Raw genomic sequence first — 22,480 nt, forward strand, 5'->3', positions numbered from 1 at the left:
CTTTAATTAGAACACAATCTATACTGCAAAGAAAACAAGTGTCTCCAAAATGAACAAGTCAAATAGGAAATCAGTTTATTTTTCTACTGTGGGATAAAAAGGCAGACAGTTTTTCATGTACTTTCTCTATTTTTAGACAAATGACACTCTCAACACATGCGTACAAACTGGGCAATACCTCAAAGATACGTATGGCACCCAATGACGTTTTGACCTGATGTTGAATGCGAATACTTTATCACATTATTTAATGTTTAGCGAGACATTCAAACCATTTGTGATGAGATTGTTCCATTGACATTTTCATTATTAAAACAGAAAACATGAGGACAATTTTCTAAATAAAATCAGAGGTAAGAGAAAATCCCTTCAGCTTTTGAACACTTTGTGCGTGTTTTTAAAAAAAAATCTTTTAAGGCTTCTTTTAAAGTTGAAGAATAGATTTCTAATTCCTTAAAGCTACACTAATCAATATTGTTTTATTGACAATGGATCAAATGACTGAAGTGAATATGAACAACCCACCACAGATAATTATCACCAAATCTGCTGTTCCCCTTTAAGCGTCTTTCAGCTCATTGTTTTGGTTTTGCAGTCCTCAACTTTCCTGTTTTGGTTCTCTCTTGTCAGGCAGCTGTTTTCAGTGAAAAAACTCTAAAAACCAACTGTACACTTCCTGCTCAGCATCAAACAGCAGATGATGTACTATGACTGTGTAAAGCTTGTTTCTGCTGCTACGGTTTGTAGCTCTGTAGTTGCTGGTAGAAGCCGGGGTTTGGGCGAATTGAGGGCCTCGCCATCTTCACCTGACTGTACGCATCGTCAAACGCCAGCCCCTCCCTCAACATCAGGTAGCCAACGACGATGGAGGTAGAGCGCGATACGCCCGCGTTACAGTGGACCAGCGCTACGCCGTCCTGTGGACAGAGAAAGAGAGTGTGACACAACAGAGACGATATATACTGTATATATATATATATAAGAGAACTGGTCTTTAATTACAACCTCCACATGTTCAAGTGGTCACGTGATCTGAGAAGAATCTGAGAAACATGGATTGTTCTGTTTGTTACAAAAACGTATTCCTCTGCGATTCTTGCTGAAAGCCACGATACAACAGAGGCAAATGGAATTCAATTTGTTTAAAGGGTGACATTTAAACATCCTGCTCTGTTGTATTGTCTTTTTTTTTTGTCATTTCAAAATGAGAAACATGTTGAAATATCAGCTTGAAGAGTCATTTCCCGGCATCTCTTCACTTCTGACTTTCCAACACCTCTGAAAGCAGCATTAGTCAGAAGCATGTAGAGCAAAGTGAGACGGAATAAATCTGCGTCAGTGGTTTTCTGCGTGTCAAAAAATTTGCGGTATGATTAATATTAATGTTGATGTAATTATTTTACCGCCCAAAGTGCCAGTGCTGGAAATGAATTTTTTAAAATTCCAGCCACATCTTGAGACAATGCGTGCAGGCCCACGGCGCAGAACCGAAGCTCCGCATATTGACACATTTGTCTGTTTTATTCAGCGTGGAGCCTCCCATCACAGAATGAAAGTCTCTCTTCTGCCTGAGAGGGAGCAGCAGAACGGAAACCGTAGGCACATTTTCATTTTTTTATTTTACATGTCAATTAATACCCACTGAGGGACAGGAGATTTAAATGAGCTGTGGCTTCACACACGTGCTTGGCTTTGGTTGCTGTAATTGACATGTTATCACGGTTATCACTCTGCTTTCATTTCAAAATGTGACCCAATCACGCAGCTCCTCTGGGTAAAATACAATCAAATGAAGCAGGACACGCAGGGAGAAGGAATGACATCGGTCTTTAATAAGTTTCTATCAATCAAAGAGGGTTTCTCTGCAGCTTTATATTATTTGTGCTGGTGTCTGCAGTCGCATATCAGCTCTTGTTTTCCTTCCTTTAGAAAAAACAACAACAGAAAACTTCTGCAGAACAAACTGAAAATTGCCCGAGCAAGATAATCCATCACAGCGAACACGGAGACTTAATTTGGTTTTGTCGGAGTTTCTTGTTTTGCTGTTATTTCACTGCGCTCGAGTTGAGTGTTTTCATATCAGTGCTCACATCGCATTATGTTCTGCTTACGGTCAATCTCCAGACACACACACAGAGGAAATAATGCTCTGCCTGGAAATAATCCCTTAAAAAGTATTACATGCTGCACAGGAAGCGACCGAGGGGGAAAAAAAGGTGTGAGCGTAAACGTTGACTTTCTGCATGAAATGACCCCAGCATGGTCTTTTATTAGGTATTCCGACCACCCGCCTCTCCTTTGTGCTGAGTTACAGATAACTGACTGCTGCAGATGTATGTTAATGCGTCGCAGTGAGGAAGCAGAATAGCTGTGTGTGCACACTGACATGTTCAATTAGCCGGCTGATGTAAAATACGGCATTTTTAGGCTACATGAGCCGTCTGAGAAAAGAAACGTATTTTAATGCATTTTTTAATCTGGTAAAACCATTGAACTGTGTGTGTGTGTGTGTGAGAGTGTGTGTGTGTGTGTGTGTGTGTGCGTGTGTGCGTGTGTGTGTGTGCGTGTGCGTGTGTGTGTGCGTGTGTATGCATCTGTATCTGACTCAGTACATTGACCAAAGTAGAAGTTTAAAGTACTTGTACTTTGCTCGGTTATTCCAATTTCACACCACATTATACTTCTCTCCTCCACTAGATTTAAGAAAGAAATACTTTTTACTCCTCTATGTTTATCTGTTACTAGATATTAAGATTTTAAAAACCTATAGCGGGCATATTGAATATTATTCTGTGTAGTTAATATAAACAACAGTATATAGAATACCTAAAATGAGTTCCACCTCAACAAACCACAACATTAAAATGCTGCTTTTAAAATAATGTGAATCAAAAGGTATTTATCACAATTATGGCAAATAATCAATGTTTAATAACGCTACATAAACACATAAAACTGAAAGAGGCTAATATTTGTGTTTGTGGTAAATCTGAAGCTAACTTAGCTTAGCACAAAGACTGGAAACAGGGGGGAACGGCTAGCCTGACCTCTCACTCAATAATGTGTTGCATTTGTGTAAAAATGACCTGTGATAGTTCTACGGGAGGTTATAGGTCAAACTTTTCTTCAAGGCAGTAAACATGTTTAATCTGAGACTGTACTACTTGTAAAGACGTATTGTGCATGAATGTGTGTACCTCTTCTCGTGCCCGATCTATGAAGGAGCTGCATTCCCCGAGATACGAAGTGATGTCCGTGTCTGGGAGGTCCAGGATCTGGAGCGTCTTATAAACCAACTGATCTGGGAACAGGTTGCTGACTCCGTAGGCCACGTTTAACACATGAGACACCTGACAGGGGAGAAAGAGACACCAAATGACCTCCCCGAGCATTGACTTGTCGTATAGACTGTTTTGGGGCGAGAGAGATATTCTGTCAGCCATATTGATGACATGACGCAACCTGAACGTTGACTGAGCGAGAGGGCAGGAAGACGGAGCAAGACGAGGGTCGACGCAGAGAGATGAAGAGGCAGACGGGAAAGAAGACAGATGGCTCCAATTGGTTCCGCAGTATCTGTCTTCTCTCGCTTAAATTAGCTTGCCTCAGAGGACTGACTTCTCCCCTCCTCTACATCTGCTGTTAGACCGCTTGTCACATCTAACATTCTCTTTTTTCACAAGTTAAAAAAAGGGATATTCCAGATGTTTCTAATTGACAACAAATCCCAAATCCTGGTTATATGTTTATGTATTAATTTATAATGAATTTATTATAAGTAGTTAGAATATTCTCTTTGATGAACAAACCACCCAAAAAAACAGTATTTTCATTCGTTGCAATAACGGGATTGGAAAGCATTTTGATTGCCTCTTCACGGCTCTCAACATGGCGACGGCTGAGCCGGAGGGCTCGCAGCTAACGGTGCTTACAGCGCTAACAGTGCAAACTACGGCAGACAGCGCTAACGTTGTTAACCTGAGGGGGAACTGGAGGGTGGGCGCTACGCTAACGTGACAACACTATCGGTCGGGACGGCGTTATCAGCTTTAACCGCCGCATGAGAGCAGTGCAGAGCCGTGAGCTAACCAGTGGAGCACGCTCACGTGCACTAAAGACACGCCCGACTATGTCAACAAAGCAAGGAGCAGCTCTGGTAAACAACAACACACAACAACACACAGAGGGAAAGTGACTTCATTCTCTGCTCAGGTAGACATTACCCCTCTATATCTTTACAAAGATAAGAGTTATTTGCTGCTATATTAATGCTCTGAATATCGTATAATGCACCATAAAAAATACAACCTAAAAATCTCATAAAACATTTTAAATACTTAAATATATTGCATATCCAGGTCTGATCATTCTCTGCCTCGGCCATGTTCGCAGGTCCGTTCTCAAATCGAGTTATGTAGCAAAAATAATTAGATGGATGATGTCATTTGCTTCCGCCTGCTGAAATAAAAGTGATTTTCTGACTTCTGTTATGCAGATGGCACCATTTATTTTTTCTGTTGCTCTTTTCATCCATAACTAAAGAGTTGATGGAGAAGCTAAATCCAGCCGAGTGGCAAATACAGTAAAGTTCAGGCAGCCAGAAATCGTAACTGTTGAGGTAACTGATTTGATGGATGTGGAGTCAAAGACAAACTCAGAGACCTGGACAGCGTTAGCATCACTGGAATGCTTTATGGTCTGTTTGACTCTAAATGGACCATCATTTACTAAATGAACATCATGCTGTATTGAAGAAGACTTGAAACTAGAGATTGAGACCATAAACTCATGTTTACAATGTTTACTGAGGTAATAAATCAAGAGAGAAGTAGAGTCATTTTCTCATAGACTTCTATACAACCAGAGGAGTCGCCCCCTGCTGGTCAGTAGAGAGAATGCAAGTTTAAGACATGAAGCATTGGCTTCACTCTGCAGAACCGGAGGTTGCCGCCTCTTTTGCCCTTTGCATGCAGATAAAACGTAACGTTTTCTCATAGACTTCTATTTGCAATCAGGGGAGAGGATACACAGGCAGCACGACACAGGTTGCCGCCTGGATAAAACCAAGACGCAAAAACATGATTCATCCCTTTCCTGTCTTGAATAGAGATTTGATTTATTCACAAACTAACGCTTCGACTCACAATGTTAAATTCTTTGTATTGAGACACCAGTGAATGTTTATTAAACTGCTAAGAACAGATCCTTTTCTAAATCATCCTTTAGAGCCCACTGCTGTGTCTGAGCTTCAATACCTATCTGAGGGAAAAAAAAACATTTTCTGCTTTTTTGGTTATCAGGCAGTCAAGGTTTTCATCCCAGAAACAGGAAGCGAAAGGTATTTGTAACCTCCCCAATTCATCATCCTGAGACTGCACAGCCAGCAATCTGTGCTCACGCCCGGGAGCGGCCACTGCAGAGAGGAGTAGTCACATTCCTCTGATGTGGAGACGTACTGTAATCATTTACTCCCTCTACTGAGCTGAACCGTCACTGCACCGTGTCCCGAGGCGCCTCCGGCTATCGGCTCGGCTGCTGCCGACCCCCGCGGGGACGGCACACACACCTCTAATGTCATGTCACTACGATCACAACAAGGCAAGGGCACGGCCGCTCCATCGATCGCTCTGTACTGACCTTATATCTCTGCAGGGTGTCAATGTCGTGGGCTGCATCCTGAGAGGCTGGAAAAGGCAGAAACAACTTGATGAGGAGACAACAGACCAGAGGGCATGCCTCTGCTTAGCTATTTCAAAAAAATAAAAAATGCTTCCTGCAGGCTGACAATAATTGCTCGGTTATAAAATGATCAAATGCTGCATGAATATTTTATCTGCATCTCCGTTTGAGAGAAACAAAATGTTCCGCTTAATTCGGCTGTACAGTACTATCAGCGTTATGATGATGATGCAGCTGGTTTTGTTAAAACTGTAAACATTGACTCATCTTTTAAGTTGTTTATCAAACAGAAGTGCAGAACGTCGGCTGGTTCCAGCTTCTAAAATGTGATGATTTGTTTTCTTGTCTCCGTGTGGTGACAGCCGGAGGCATTGTGTGTGTCCCATTGTCGTGAACAAGATATCTCAGCAACGCATGAAGGCAAATTCTTCAAATTTGGCACCAACGTCAACCTGGACTCAAGGATGGACTGGTGAGATTTTGGAAGTGAAATGGTAAAGGTCACTGTGACCTCACTCGTGTCCCGTATCTCATGAACACCTGGAGGGAATTTCTTCTAATTTTTCCGCAACTTTTCCGAGATGAATAAATATCACCGCGACTCAAGACTAATTATGCTGCTAATTATGACAATTTAACACGAATGTCTAAAAGGATAAAATCAGGAAGTGATGACATTTTGGACAGACATAGATGTTTTTTTTTTATAATTCTCAGTTGAATATCTTGGGGTTTTAGGCTGTTGGTTGAAAATAACTAGATTGTGTAGATATCCTCTAGGATTTGGGACATTTAAAAGGCATTTTTCTGTATTTTCTGACATTTTTATAGACAATTAAGCTTAATCACAAATACAATCAAAGGATTAACGGATCATGGAAATATTTCTTGCAGTATTCTGCATAGTAAGTACTTTGAAACTTTAATTACATTTAGTTGAAAATACTTTTACTTGAGTAACATTTTATATTCAGGACTTTTACTTGTAAAGGATAATTGATAACTTTGGTGTTTCTACTTTTACTTCAGTAAAGGATCTGAGCAGTTCTGCCAGGGAACAACAGTGTCTTACATCGAAAGCAATGAAACCTCACATACATACAGAGTTGTTAAAAACAACAACAGTCAATTCGGGGGTGTAAAACTTCAGCAGCTGAAAGCAAATGCTGCAGGATATCAGCAGCTTTATCACTAAGTAGGAAAACAGAAAACAGCGGGGAGGAAATATATCAGTCAGCGGAAACCAACGTTAAAAAGGCTTACAGCTACAGAAATAAAAAGACGGGCATATATATGATTTGTTGAGGAGCACTCGGCTTAAAAGCTGCTGAAATAAACATCCAATACTATCTACAGCTGCAGAAAAGGAAGTTTAGGATTTTCATGACAACAGCCGGAATGACAAATGCAGCAGAGGACGCAGGTCAGAGACTAATGCAGGAAAATACGAACAGCAAAGCCGACCCCGGACGTCTGTTTCGGCTGAGAAAGAGCACATAGTCATTGGAGGAGACAGTTAAAACAGAATGAGGAACAGTCTCCTTCAATTGGTCCAATGACTCTTCATGAGTAGCAGGAGCTGGGTAATTACGTGAAAGAGACATATGGGCAGGAAACAGAGTGGATATACTCTGCAGCAGCTCACTCGCCTTCAAAGTAGCAATATTTGCAGTCTTTGCGGCGGCCAATCCACTTTCACATAATGCCAGATTCGTGGCGTCGAGAAGTAAATCTAAATCCAAAGGATAGAGTGTCTTTGGAAATAAGCCAGCTCGGGTCCATATGCCTCATCAGTGTAGGAGGAACAGATTTAAACTGACACATCTGTGGAAAGATGCAGGAATGCCAGGATTTCTACAGCATTTTCTAAAGTGCGACATGGGACCCAAATTTAATCTGCCACACGACGCAGGACAGATCTCAGTCACGTTGAATAGCAAATGTTATTAAAAGTTTCTTTAGATTATATATTTAGAAAAAAAAATATATACTTTTCTTGCTCGACAAAAGCCTGTCTCTACATTGATCTATCTTGTATGTTAGAACCACATATCGTCCATGTCCAGCAAATAAATATAAGATAAATATAAATAAAATATGTTTCAATGTTTTGGGATATTTAAGTTTTTAGATGTGGTATTAAATGTTCTTTCCTCGGTTGGGACAGACAAGAATTTTCTTTATGTTATCTTTATTTATTTTGAATTTATTCAAAAATGTTCTTGTGGAGAGTGAGAGCTGAGGGTGCACAGAGTATATACTGTGTGTACATATATATATATATATATATATATATATATATTCCTGCCAAGTGTAATGAAATCCCCATTGTCAAAGTGATGGAAACCCACAATGACAAAGAGGCATTTTAACATCAGAGACAACCTGTCAAACGTTCAACAAGGTGCCTGATCCTGTAACAGGGACGTGCACAGTGTGAGGCTGTTAGCAGTGACCCACTGTACAGCAGAGAGTCACCTCTATTGAGCCCAACAGATGTAATATTCTATTGATCCCTGCAGAGACATTCTCCTGTAGTGAGGTCGAGGCACAGGCGTGAGCTGCAGAAGTGAACGGCCCTGCCGAGCTGTGAGGGGATTCAATATCGGGCTCAAGGACACTTCAGCAGGACGGACACATGCTGACGTGTGCCGGTGTCGACCTGCGTCCTCCGGCTGAAAGGGAGGTCACCAAGCTCCCATAAGTCACAATGAATGACTTTAATTTATTCCTTATTAAGGTTTTATTTATTTATTATGAGTGGACTGGAATAATGAAGTGACTGAGACACTATGACACCAGTGGTAGTACTAATAGCAGCTGTTGTAGTGGTCGCAGTAATAGAGGTAGTAGTAGTAGAGGTAGTAGTAGTAGTAGTAGTAATAGAGGTAGTAGTTGTAGTAATAGAGGTAGTAGTAGTAGTAATAGAGGTAGTAGTAGTAGTAATAGAGGTAGTAGTAGTGGTAGTAGTAGTATAGGTAGTAGTAGAGATAGTAGTAGTTGCAGTAATAGAGGTAGTAGTAGTGGTTGTAGTAGTAGAGGTAGTAGTAGTAGTAGTTGTAGTAGTAGAGATAGTATTAGTTGCAGTAATAGAGGTAGTAGTAGTAGTGGTGGTGGCAGGTGTTTTAATAATAGCAGTAGTAGTAATGCAGTAGAAAGCAACTAGTTCCATGTGCTGAAGAAGGCTGTCAAATAAAACCGAAAGCTCAGAAAAAGCTGATCAGTGAACCTTGAGTTTATAATATTTTAATTTTAATTTAATTACTGCAACTATGTATTTTTTGTATCTACTTGCATTTTAGATTTAGATAAAATCAAAATGTGTTCTCATGAACGTTCTTTTTGTGAACTTGTGCTATTTTTTTTAACTATTTAACTTTATATTATACTCCGTAAAGCTTCAAAAGGGTACTTTTGAACTTGTATTTCCACTGAAATATTATTTAATCATGATTACATTATTCAAGTACTCTTTCTTAAACTAATAAAAGCTTAACGGTTAGTAATGGTAATAGCGACATCTTTTATTTATTATTTTGGTTTTATTTTATTTATGTTTTATTCATTTAGGATTTCTTAATATTTGCTTCAATTTCCAATTCTAATGTCTGAATATACTTTAAAAATGAAAAGTGAATTGCTGTTTGAAAGTACGTAGTGTACTTATAACATTACGCTGTTGTATTTTCATTACATCTGTGGCATAAAATGGTCTTAAAATGACAATAATATCGTTTATTGCAATTATTTTTCGGACAATATATTATCCACTAAAAGTAGTTATTGTGGCAGGCCTATAGTGGGCACCTTTTGGTGCATGATTTGAAAAATAAACTACTTACTTTACTTACTATTTGTAGTAGTAGTACTAATAGTTGCAGTGATAGGAGTTTTAGTTGAAATAGTAGTTGCAAAGCTAGCAGCAGTGGTAGAAACGGAAGGTTATTTGAAGTTGTGGATCCAGGAGAAGTATTAGTAGCAGATAAAGGTAATTGTTGTAACGGTGGTAGATAGGAGTAATAGTAGTAAATATAGTTGTAGTTATGTAGTGAGTGTAGCAGCAGTAGTAATACCTGCAGTAAGTGCAGTAGCAGATAGTGACAATAACAGTATAAATAATGGAAATATACTGGTTAAGTGTTGAGCAGGGAAGCTATGGTAAATAAATGTTAAAACAATAGTATTCTAGCACTCATCGTAGTAGTAGAAGTATTACTAGTATATATTACCCAGCAGTAGGAAGGGTCTGACGACACCAACTTGAAGGTCCAGACTTTTATCTTCAACAAATCCACATCCACCTTCCTCCTCCAGCTCGTCTACCTCTACTACCTCTCCTCCATCACCCCTCCTCTCCAGCAGCCTCCTGCCCATCACAGTGGTGACGTGCGTGCACTGTTTCTTCAGGCGGCCTTTGGAGAAGCCTTGAATCTCCCGAGACAGTGAATGCATCACACCAGGGTTTAAACAGGACTCAGCTGAAAACAAACAGAAGACTAGTAGGTTAAATAGAGGAAGATGATTTGTTTACATCCAGGAATGTAGAGGTAAATCAAATGGTGGGAAGTCATTACAGCAGGATAGTGGTTCGTGCAAACAAGAGACATAGTAAAAACAACATCAAAACAAGTAGTATAAATAAGTAAATAAGTAATAAAACAGTAAAGAATATTAAATAAGTTAAAAATCCACAATAACTAAAATAAAATATTATATATAAGCTGATCAAAAGTGTGTAACCATAACTTTTAAGTGCCTTTTTTTACTCTCAGCAGTTAACCCATGTACTGAATGTGAAATGTAGTCATTTAGGTTTATAGTGTCTGCAGACAATCTCATTCTGAACAAAATCACGGAGCTTTTTCCATTTCCTGCTTCCTCCACCCACCTGGTCTAAATGCACTGAGTTCAATCAACAAAATAAAATCCCGCAGAAAGTTAAATCATCGCTTATTGCAGCTATACTATTTAAAGTATGATACAAATCGTGTTATTTACACAGCGAGTGTAGCGAGCACGATGAAGCTTTGACACAGAACTGACAGCTGAGTCGGAAGTTGCGTCAACGATGAGATGCGTTCAGAGTTCACAAGAAAATGGGGTGAACGACTCACCTGGGATTTGTGCTCAGGGTGTGGCTAATAATGCTGTGAATTTGGTTCATTTATTTACAAACCTATGTCTCTGTATATCTGTATATTTGTCTGTCTGTCAGTTATACTACTTTAGTTTAGTATAATAGAATTTTGCGTAATTAAACTGTACTTTTGCTAACTTGAAATGCCGATAACATTAAAAAACAGATAGCAAAATATACAATTTGACATAAAAGCATCCCTTACAAAAACACAGTTGGCAAGTTTATTTGTAGTTTTCCCACAAACACAAACAAGTATAAGACACAGTTATTACTGAAAGCAGCTTAATATTATATTGTTCTCACTAGTAGTCTTACAGTAATATGATGGTGTTAATATTGTAGTCTTTTCCACATCACTATAATTTTAATATTATATATATATATACATATATATGTATGTGATTCTGATATGGGCCATTTGGCATAATGAGTACTTTTACTTTTGGTATTTTAAGTATATTTATAAGTATTTCTACGCTATAGTATGGATACTTCCTATTTAAATAAAAGATCAGAGTATTTCTTCCACCACTATTTTTTTGTGGACTAATGTTTATTAGTTCACATTAGTGAATAAGTAGTCTTTATACACAGAATGTATATCAGTAAAGGAACAGTATACAGACGTATCAGGAGTGGTGGAAGAATAATTCATATATTTCACTCAAGTGAAAGTATAAATACCACAATTTGATAATAATCTGTTTTACTCATTTTAAGGTACTGACATGTGTTATTACCGAGGGCCCCTGAACGCACCACAAGAGCCAGCCTCGTTGTGAAAACCAGGACAACTCCTCATCATCCCTGTGACCGAGAGAGAAAAAATAAAAAAATAAATAGAAACACACAGGGAGACGGTGGGGTGGAGTACAGGAAGCTGCTGAAACATGGGAGAAATCTAACATCGGCACAAACCACACAGCTTCCTTCTTTCTTTCTTCCCATCACTAAAACCAGAGGCTGCAGGAAGATTTGTGATATTTTTTTCCGTCTTCTTCTCGGATTGAATTGGTAGATTTAACGAGAAGATGTCGCGCGGAGTGATCCAGCCCAGCCAGCAGAAGCTGGCAGAAAAGCTCACCATCCTCAACGACAGAGGCATCGGGATGTTGACCCGTGTTTACAATATAAAGAAGGTCCGCACACACACACACGTGCACTTGAATCCTCATTAAACCATATAGATTCATTATATGGACTTTTACTCAAAACGAGTGTCAATATTAACGTTGGGAGACAGTATGAATGCTTGATTAGCTAGCACTGACCATTGCTCTATTGGTTTAATGTAGCACTGCTATTTTTGTATACTAGCCACTGTTAATATGTCATTTTTCAAACAGGTTAATATGCGGCAATAGTCACGTATCATCCCAAATGTGTCCCTTTAGCATCCCTGGAAGCTAAAGCACTGCTAGCACACAAGCTATCGCGTTAGCTTGCGGTAAAGTGGCCCCGTTTCGTTTTTACGATATAAACAGATTTTTTTAGTTGGATTAAAAGACACATGCAAACTTACTATGGATAGTATATTAAATTACAATCAGGTGAATTAAAACAGAAACCGTTAAAATTAAGCTCCACCGAGGTGATATCGGGAAGAAAAAAAAAAAAAAAACTCCAGGCCTTGAAGTAGTGGTTAAAGCTAGCTAACGTCGGCTGGTAATGGCGGCGGCTGCTAGCTAAGCTAACCACTGCTAAGCTAACCCCAGCTAAGCTAACGTTAGCAATCGGGCGTCGTCTCTGCTCCACCAAAACACGAAGCACACCAAAACACAGCTGCGGTCTGATGCTAATGTGTATTAGTATTATTAAAAGCCAGTTATTTACATCTTTACGTTGCAGTGTTTTTTTACCAAAGCTACATTTAGCTATTAGCTAAATGTATTGTAAGAAAATGAAGCTAAAGTAACAGCCAACGGCTGCTTTTAATGTCAGTTAATCTCATTAATTCGATTAACGTTGATTATTTAAGTGATGTTAGCTGGTTCAAAATATAAATATATGTATATATAAAACATCAGAGTCCACTATGATGACTAAAAATAATTCAGTCTATTATATTAAAATATAACATAAAACCCCTTTTTGCTCAATATCTGTGTAATCCATTATGAACTCCTCACTTAATTGATAGATACAGTAATTGTTTCAGCTCAAATACACATATAGCCCCTCTCAGTGATATAAACATGACAGTATTCACTGTTACACTGCAATAGACACAGTGATATCAACTATAACATGTCTAATTAATGTCACAGAGTCTTAATTGTGTTGCTGGAGTATAACACCAGTGGTTTGTGTGTGGGAGGATAGTGGGTCTGTTTGTGTGTTACGAGCCTTTGTGCCTGGGTATGTGTGATGAATAAAACAAGACGAGAGAGAGGGAAAGAGGTCAAATATAGTATATATATATATATATATATATATATATATATATTAAATATAAATATAGTGTACAGTATAACACCAGTGGTTTGTGTGTGGCAGGATAGTGGGTCTAAACTTTTTACTTCCCATGGTGAACACATGTATTTTTATTCTCTGTGTAAGTTATATCAGCAGTCAAGACACAATCGTAGAGATTTTGCTACTGATTACTCTTCTTAGTACGCCCTTCCTTTCCTCCCTCCTTCCTTCCTTTCTTTTTTGCTTTTGGTCTGTCCCATCATCTTCATATCTCTCCTGATCTGCCTCACCATAAGGCTTCTGAATATTTCCAGACTTAAAATGCTGTTCATGCGTTCTTTATTCCTTATTTCACCTTGTGACATGAGGAAAAAACTCTCCAAGCATCCAATAACGACCTCATCCCAAAGCTAGAAACGAAAGAACCGGGACAGTAACCTGTGCTACAATCAGTGCGCTCATTCTGCTAACCTCAACAGCAATTTAGAGACCGGTTTAATCTTTTATTATTTCTAAAATTCCTTCACAAAGTGCCTCTAATTTAACACCAGCGGATCATCTTGATTATGTTTCTAAATGAATACACAGGAGACCGACTTGGTGGTCTTGTTTCTACCTTTGGGAGACAGTAATTCATGCTCACTAACGGTAACATTACCATCTAAGATCACAGCAATGCTCTTTTCCATTTTAAGCATATTCACTAATTACACGCCATTGACTATCTGCAGAAATAAAATATATTTTCACCTCACTTAATCTTGGCTGAGTGGCATTAACGTTTTTTGTTTGCTGTGCTTATCATTCAGCCGGTGGACCTTCTAACATCATATTTTGTCTTGCACACAACACTTAGAGTATTTAAGTTCAAATACATTTGATCATAGCTATGATAATTATATTTGTATTGGTAAATTACCAGTCGGTTTATATAACAGGGATGTATTGGTAGTATATTGCCTTTTCCCCCTCTCTAAGTCCAGCTAGTTCAGTCTCCACAGTTTTCCTGTTGATTGTTTAGTTTTTTTAAAAGATGAAGTGGTTTGTGTGAGATCAGGACTTTCTTCTTCTACTGGCTGTGTGGTGCCAACACTTTCTTCTTCTTCTTCATGCTGCACACTCACAGCAGCTGTTTTCTGATCAACAAAATCTTCTTTTTGTTGCCCAGAATACAGTAATAAGCGTAGCTACGGTGGCTCAGAGGGGACAGAAGCTGCAGTCAAACATGAATAATTACCTTTCTGGGGAGAAATAATTCCAGGTTGACATTTAATGATGAGCCCCCCTGATTACTGGGGGCATGCTTACCACACATTTCACATTTCAACGGTATTTTATGAGCTGTTGAGGGCAAATTGCCCCAGACCTCCGTAAATTTCTCATTAATCAAAAATGGCTTTGTTCCCTTGGGACAATGCAGTACAAACAGAGTTTTATCAGACTTTTGGCTCATTTTAATATTTCTATTTGATGTCAAGAGACAAACGTTGGGAGTGACCTGGGTAACAAACATGCAGACTCTTGTCCCTCCATTGGCATTACTGCACACCTGTGGTTTACATCTAAACGTGTGCCGAGGGAAATCCGTTTCTCCTGCAGTGTGACTCTGCATAAACACAGAGGGACCTCTTCTTATGTAATACATACTATTAGAAATACATGAGCAAGTTGGTTTAAAGCAGAGCCGGTTAAATACTGACAGAGTCTACATTGAATATGTTGCAGAAAGGGATCAAATGAGAGTCAATATGAGTGTTAATAACTCACCCATTCTGTCTCGCTGACCTTTTTCCTTTAACTGTTCTTGTTCCTCTTTTTCTTTTACTTCCCAAGAAGAAAGCTCGACAACAGATAAGAAAACGGACCGATCCACGATGTGTAGTTACGCTTCATTAGAATCCCCGAGAATTAAACTGGTAACAAACCAGAGCAACAGAAGTGGGGACGCACCAATGCCATTTTTCTCCCCTGATTCTATACCTGAACCTTTAGTACCAATTTGATATCTGTCATATAAAAAACTGATGGTGGAATCACAGAGTTTCTTAATGACATTATTACAGAAGTTGTATTTAATGTGGATTAATACCTGATCCGCTGAGTAAAGATCACAATCCTGATCTGGTGGATTTGATCGCGTTGGTGTATTTGTAACAGAGACGTTAATTAGCCCGACGGATACTGATATTAATATGTCAGTGTCGCGTTTAAATAAAGAAGCGCTAACGATACATTTACACCTTTATTAGGAACATAAGCACACAACATAATCAAACAATCTTGATACAGATGCCTTTGATTAATATTATTTTTTTAAGAATTATAAGTAAAAGGCTGGGGTTTTACAGTTGAAAAATATATTCGTGAATGCTCTCTGGGAGAAAAACAAATGACATCAAACCTGGTTTCCTTCACCTACTTTATTCTGTACTGCGGCAGAGACCGTGTTAAACGCTACGCTACGACATGTAAACAAACCACCAATCAGCTGATCAGACCGTAGACGTAATCACTTAAAAAGATGAGGCCGTTGTACTTTCTGTCTTCCGGTGTTTGTACTTTTTAAACAGAAAACGTGTGTTGTTGTTTTTTTACTGGAAATGACGTACGATATAGCCAACGGCAAGTAGGGACATTTAAGGCGATCTCCCTCCAGACAGCTGCCACCTCAGTGAGGATTGTGTTGTGAAGTATCGTAAAGATAACTCCTCATCTCACCTTTATGAATCAGCCGTTCCTCGTCCGCTGCAGGCTTTTAAAGCGAGCAACAGGAATAAATCGAAACCTGTCATAGAAATATATGTACAAATAGTTCAGACTTCTGTGTTTTTATGAATGAATATTCAATCCCATTTTTTGACAGCCCTGACGTATATAAATCTATAATACCTGCCTGGTAGATGTGTGGGTCTAGCTCTACATAGATCTACATTATGAACCATCTAACACTTCAGCTGTCAACACCAGTTTAACTCTCAGTTCCCCCAAAACCTTTTTCTTGACCCACTATTTCGCCCCGACGCCACACGCTGTCAAATCGTGCCGCTCCACCACCGGCCGGCTCAACCATAGCTTCAACCAAACGCCTCTAAAAGTGCTTCTGGACACACGGCAGAAACAAGTGGCTCATGCTGCTGTGTGTCCACATAATACCTGTGAACACGATCACACGTTCATCACCAGCGATGGAGCGATGAGGGAACCCTGCTTTGTCAGTTACTAAGCAACAGACATGGAAATGTGGAGCAAATATTGCAGCCAGTAAAAAAACAAAAAAAACGTTGTCTTCCTCACCGTTCTGTATTCAAGACAGCCATATTATTTCAGCCTTAAAATGGATGTGTAGGTAGGATTACTACACTCTGTGTTACTTTAAAACATGCATGTGTGTGTGTGCGTGTTTGTGTGTGTGTGTGTGCGTGTGTGTGTAGACCAGTGATCCAGCAGTGTGTCTGGGTGGGCTCTTTGTTTTTTGATTTCTTCTCTTCTTCTCTCCGTTCCAATGCTTCCCCCCTCTCCTATGCAGCAAGGACAAGTTTGGAAGGTTTGCAAAGTTTATCACCTTCCACTGATGAAACCCCACCTCCTTCACCCTTCCTCACCTCCTTCACCCTTCCTCACCTCCTTCCCTCCTCCCTCCTCCTCCTGCTCCTGCTCCTGGCTACCTGTACTAATCTGTTGGTCCTCTCCGTTGTGCCTCACTCCTCTTCATGTCTGATTCTGTAATGCTGAGAGTAAAGCCGGGCTCCATTCACTGTCAGTCGTACAAACCCTCAATGGAGATCCATCTGCTTGTGATTCAGCATTCACATGCACATTGTTTATTGTTTGGGGGGGGGGGGGGAGCTAGACAATTAGATTTGGGAATACCAGAAACAATCGAATATTACATGTAAATGTAGCCATTTGATCCACAGTAACTTAGCCTGAGCGACTACAGTGTGTCTCAAAGCCCCTAGAGTTGGTAGTGATAGTGTGGAAAACATTTATCAAAGAAATATATGTTTTGATGAGCGATAGAAATGATAGAAGTGATCTGTTCGTACTGTTGATTAGAATCCACCAGCTAATTCGTCACTTATTGTCCGATTGTGAAGAAAGTCTACTTAATAAATTAAGTGATTTAGCAGCAGTGATGGAAGAAGTATTGAGATGTTTTACTTAAGTAAAAGTAACAATACCACAGTGTAAAAGTACTCTGTTACGCCTGCACTTTAGTACAAAGGTATTAGCAATACAACATACTTAAAGAGCCAAAAGTAACAGTACTCATGCAGAATAGCCACTTTCATTTCTAATATCATTATTGATTCTTTAATGTTTAAATCACTGTAATGTTGAAGTTGGTAAAGGTGGCACTAATTTTAATGACTTGATGTACTGCTGGGTAGCTTAACTTACAATAATAAATTAGAATTTATGATTTGAATTATCTATTTTGTATTAATAATCTAAACCTGTAAAATATTTAGAAACTTAAGCTTCTAGATAAATGCAGTGAAGTTAAAACTACAAAATGTAAGTATAAAGTAGCAGAAAATGGAAAATCTCAAGTACGTCAAAATCTTGTTATATTTATATTATACTTTTTACTTTAAGTACTTAAGTAACTGTACTTCATGTGCATTCCACCACTTTGGCCGTCGATTCTGCGCTTCACATTTGCATCATGCCAACCAGCTCTCTTTTTTTTAGAAGCCGGTTTGATCCTAAAAAGTTATTTTTTTAAAAGTGCAACAACGCTGACAAACGCTGGAGGATGAGTGACGATCAGCCTCCTCGTCCAGGCAGCCGGCCAGCTGTGAGCCCGGTGTGGCGGCTCTCTAGTGGCTCCCTGCTCATCACAAGAAACCATCCGTTCTGTGGAGCTCTTTCTTTCTATGCCGCGGTTAATCCCTCCTTTTAAAGAACGAGAGAGCTCCTCTAATGTGAGGAATGACAGACAGAAACCCATTCATCTCAGCGAGGACGCGTACCTGTTTTTGTCCCGTGGGTTTTTACGGAGACTCTGAAGGAACGCTGTAACGGTGCCACGGGGGTGTTGAATTATTTCCATCGAGTGATTAGCGTCCGTGATTAGTTTTCAGACGGAGGTTTCTCCGGCCCGGTGCTGTCTAGTCCGGGCTCCCTTCTGCCATATGTTACCGTGTGGGGACCCTTCTTTAGAGAAGCTCGGCTGTTAATTAGTACCCGGAGTGGAGAAACGATGGAGGAGGAGAGACGGAGGTCTGTTCTGGTACCCAGGCAATCCAGCACTTCTGATTCTCGGCTTATTCCCATGCCCCGTCCCTCCATTCACCTCCATCCTTTCATCAGCCCCCCCCACCCACACACCCCTACCCCCACACACCACACCCCAAAACCCAGCCAGCCAGCCTAATGCACCAGCCACCAGCAGCACTAATGGACGGTGCCAGAGAGAATGATTATTAAATCGACATGCTTTTGTTCAGCTACACGGCCACTTCTGTCCTTTCTTAAAGTAAAATAATTAAGAGTAGACGAGTAAGTAGTTTAAGCTAAAAGATGCTGCAGTGGTTAGGTCTGTAGCGTATGCTAGTGTAGTAGAAAACACGGTCCTGCATGTTTTAGCCCATTAATTACAACTCAGGTCGAACCTATTCTGCATTACTGCCAACAATTACCCAAAGCACAGGCATTGAATGTCAACGTGTTCCCTTTATCTCTCTGTCACTCACGTCACTGAACTAGTCTTTATTCTTTGTGGCTTTCAAGTGATCGTGGGACTTTCTGACATCTAATCAAACCGGGTGGTTAGAACAATGTGATTTGGGTAGTTTCTTGGCTGTTGGTAGCTTGCCCACAAGTCTGGGATGTCAGAGCTTCCTACGATCATTTGAACGCACCATCAAGTACGTAAGTAAGTCGGAAAAGTTCATTCAATCAATAAATTAATGCAGAGCGCAGACGTTGAACAAATAAAAGCACAAATCATCAGCGCAGACCTGAGACCTTTAAGTTTGGGCTAAAACATGTAAAACACGCGTGTAGTCCTTTTTAGTCAGGATACCAAATGTTGTGTAATAACCGCTCAGTGTTTCTTTACTCTGCAGTTCCCCGGCGTGAGTCAAAGGGTAATAACGACATTGTTGGATGTAGAGAGCAGTCTGTTGTGTGTAGGGTGAGGCTAGTGGTGTGTTGTCATCAGAAGAACAAGGCTCGTGCTTTTTGCATGGATTAAACGGTCGCATCTTGATTCCTTGCTTCTCATTTTTACGTACAGTTAAAATCCAGTCTGGCCTCTCGCACACCTGAACAGAACTCCTTTGGCCGGAAGTTGAAACTCTGATCAGGTGTGAGAGAAGTGAGCGCAAGGAAAGCAAGCTGAGGCTGGAGGTCCGGTCTGTGTCCGTGATGGGTATTGATCTCATGTCGGTGTTGTATGTTTTTCTGTGTCAAACACCCCCCTCCCTCCCTAAGTGTTCAAGTGTTTTGTGTGTGAAACCCTGCAGAAGTAGGTGTGCATTTAAGAGCCAACTTCACAAGAAGTCCGCATGCTTTCTGGTGGTATTAGCGCGTGAATTAGCTTCAGCTAACGGACTAAACAGACCACCCGAGATGTTTTTTTTGACTAAGAATCTAGCATGATACGTATCTAGTTAGTTTTTCTCTGCGGGGTAGATCTTTTCTTCAATTTGTTGTTACCTCTCAGGATAATTGACCTATTTTACACCTGCACCATTTTGCATCCCGTGTAGAATTATACCAGATGCAAAGTGGCATTTAAACCAGCGAAATCCTCATTAGGGGCTCTGGTGTGATTTGTGTCGCAGCTAATCTGTACGCTAAAAGGATGCTAAAAGTTTTATTCCTCAATGGCAGAAAGGTTATTTTTAACACTGATCTCTGTGAGTTGAGGGTTTCCAACCTTTCCAGTTGTCAGCAGTGTGGTGCATTTCACTCGGGACCACAGCTCAAAATGTGACTCATATAAAACATATGACAATAAAGTAAGAATCCCAACTGCTACACGTCCGTCGGCCTCCTGTGCTCGTGTGAACCAGCATGTTGCTGCTGTTTCCTGCTTTCATTTTGCACTGGCTGTCCATGCAAACTGAAATCCAGGTCTGTGGTTGTGGTGTCGGTTCATTAGCTGTGACGTGTTATATAGCGGGTAGAACCATTCATAGCATAGCGTCTCGTGTTTGGTAACTTTTTACGGCCTTTTTTGTAAATGTGTGCTTCCACTTGCTAGACTTGAACCACGAAGGAAGTGAATCCTCAGGAGGGTCAAAGGCACTGACCTCTTCTAGGATTGTTCCTCCGATAAACTCTAAACATTCACTCTTTGTTTGTGGCACATGCATGCACCACATGTTCCTCGCCCCTTCACTACGACACTACCCATAATGCATGAGCGCTGCTGCTTCCTGCCAGAGTCGGGGCTGTCGGTCAGACACCGACTAAGATGAGTAGATGAGAGTAATCTAAGAAGTAAGAGGCAGATCTGTAGGTGTAGTGAACCGATACAAACAGGGCTTTCTCTCTGTCTCTTTCTCTGTACTTAAGTTCTCTCCCTTTTTTCTTTTTCTGTTTTTTTTTTCCCCCTCTTCTGTTTCATTCAACCCCTTCTTCATTTTTCCCGTCCATCACTCTGCCCGTCATGCAGTGGTACTAACCAGTGATGGCTCAGAGACACTTCAGTCCCACTACTGGGACTCTCTCAGTGGTTCTCATCCTCTCCGTGTTGTGGAGAACGTCTGGCGAAGCGTAAAATGAGGCTAAATTATTAGATGCTTGAATGTATTACTCCCGAATCGATGCGATCACGATGAGGGCCGGCAGATACAACATGTAGAATAAGTATTATCTGTATTTAAACGATCATTTCGGTGTCTATGCTCGGCTACCTGACGTCTCTCCACAGCTCCTCAGGTGAGAACCTCTGATCAGTTCAGGCTGGTTTATCCAAACATGAAAACCACAGACTTCCAAACTTCATTCAACTTTGGAATCTCCTTGTTGTCGTGCATCTAAATGGCAAATTTGACTTTTCAAAGTGTCACTTGCATTCAAGTTTGTGCGTGTGTTCGTTTTCATGTTTTGAATACGGTCCAGAGAAACGTCACTAAATGTGAAAGTGGTGTCAATATATTCATCCACCTTTCTCACATCCTGGACCAGATAAACCAGTTTTCACTGTGAGCACTCAAATGTTTCCTCAGTGATGACCACACATCTAACATGCCTGACCACGAGGAAGGAAAATGTTAGATTAGTAGAGATAAACATGTTGAGATGTAGAGTACAGGTGTTCTTTAGTAACAGCTGTGTACTCGGCGTGGTTTGTGTTTTAGTTTCTCCTCACCTCCTCCTCTCTTCTCCTTTCCAGGCATGTGGCGACCCCAAGGCCAAGCCCTCCTATCTGGTTGATAAGAACCTGGAGTCTGCGGTTAAATTTATTGTCAGGAAGTTCCCCGCTGTGGAGACACGGAACAATAACGTAAGTGCGCCTGCATGTGTGCGTTTGTACGTTGAATGTCTAGACTGAAATGTTTATTTTTCTACATGTAGAACTTTGGAAAATTGTCGCCTTTTGAGTGGAAAATGCAGCTACTGATGATTTATTTTAGTTATCAATCACAATATTCATCATACAATCAAATCATCTCCAGTAGAAACCCTGAACCATCAAGTGATGTTAAGTTTGTTCACTCTACAGGCAGATTCCCATTTTTTATTTGTAATGCAGTGTTTAGTCGTAGATATACGTCACTGTTTGATAGTTTCACTCCTGTACAACAAGGTGTGTGTGTGTGTGTGTGTGTGTGTGTGTGTGTGTGTGTGTGTGTGTGTGTGTGTGTGTGTGTGTGTGTGTGTGTGTGTGTGTGTGTGTGTGTGTGTGTGTGTGTGTGTGTGTGTGTGTGTGTGTGTGTGTGTGTGTGTTTCTCTCTGTGCCCAGATGTGTTGAGTGAAATTAACCGAGTCATTGCTCATCAAATGTTTCTTTCAGCTTTACTTGTTAGCTTAGCTCTTAGCTTCTGGCCTCTATGTGTTTATGTCAAACTGTCATTTAGCAAACAGCTGTGAGAGTGTGTATGTGATAGTGTGTTTTTGTGTGTGCGTGTCAAGCTAACCGCTTTATTCAGTATAACTGTGCAAATATTGTCTCTTACGTTGTTTTCTGCTTTGTTTCTGTGTTTGTTTGTGTTTTGCATGCTAAACTTGGCTTAATCCGGACTTGTGCTTTTTGGTAAGTTTTTGTATCTAAGTTTCTGTAATTTT

The 22,480-nt window shown here is 40.2% G+C and overlaps 2 protein-coding genes across 10 annotated transcripts in view; one reads left to right on the plus strand and one right to left on the minus strand.

Moving 5' to 3' along the window:
* On the minus strand, nt 1–12,411 carry LOC306702796 (dual specificity protein phosphatase 19-like). Of its 2 annotated transcripts, XM_079168494.1 has the most exons (6): nt 12,342–12,411; nt 11,579–11,626; nt 9,909–10,157; nt 5,638–5,684; nt 3,198–3,350; nt 1–917 (listed from the first exon to the last, which is right to left on the minus strand). In XM_079168494.1, the coding sequence occupies exons 2-6, from the start codon at nt 11,622–11,624 to the stop codon at nt 735–737; spliced, it is 678 nt and encodes a 225-aa protein (XP_079024620.1). In that variant the 5' UTR covers nt 11,625–11,626; nt 12,342–12,411; the 3' UTR covers nt 1–734. The 2 variants fall into 2 exon arrangements, with proteins under 2 accessions (XP_079024620.1, XP_079024621.1); XM_079168495.1 differs by lacking the exons at nt 11,579–11,626; nt 12,342–12,411 and adding an exon at nt 10,568–10,719.
* nckap1 (NCK-associated protein 1) overlaps nt 11,668–22,480 on the plus strand; it is a 27,723-nt gene continuing 16,910 nt past the window's right edge. For 7 of the 8 annotated variants that reach the window (XM_079168484.1, XM_079168488.1, XM_079168485.1 and 4 more), the window contains exons 1-2: nt 11,668–11,958; nt 21,588–21,698. In XM_079168484.1, the coding sequence (XP_079024610.1) occupies nt 11,851–11,958; nt 21,588–21,698 (219 nt within the window). In that variant the 5' untranslated portion in view covers nt 11,668–11,850. Of the gene's footprint in view, nt 11,959–21,587; nt 21,699–22,394; nt 22,449–22,480 lie in introns of those variants that run through there. The other variant, XM_079168491.1, reaches the window with a different exon arrangement.

The sequence above is a fragment of the Pholis gunnellus genome (genome assembly GCF_910591455.1).
Source record: "Pholis gunnellus genome assembly, chromosome: 11".
In the NCBI taxonomy this organism is placed as follows: domain Eukaryota; kingdom Metazoa; phylum Chordata; class Actinopteri; order Perciformes; family Pholidae; genus Pholis; species Pholis gunnellus.

Excerpts from the sequence above, each read along its gene's own strand:
- LOC306702796 (XM_079168494.1), bottom strand. The coding sequence starts at position 11,624 with ATGATGAGGAGTTGTCCTGGTTTTCACAACGAGGCTGGCTCTTGTG. Across the intron at positions 10,158-11,578 it reads CAACGAGGCTGGCTCTTGTG|CTGAGTCCTGTTTAAACCCT; the intron begins GTGCGTTCAGGG and ends GTTTGTTTTCAG. Across the intron at positions 5,685-9,908 it reads CAGACCCTTCCTACTGCTGG|CCTCTCAGGATGCAGCCCAC; the intron begins GTAATATATACT and ends TGCCTTTTCCAG.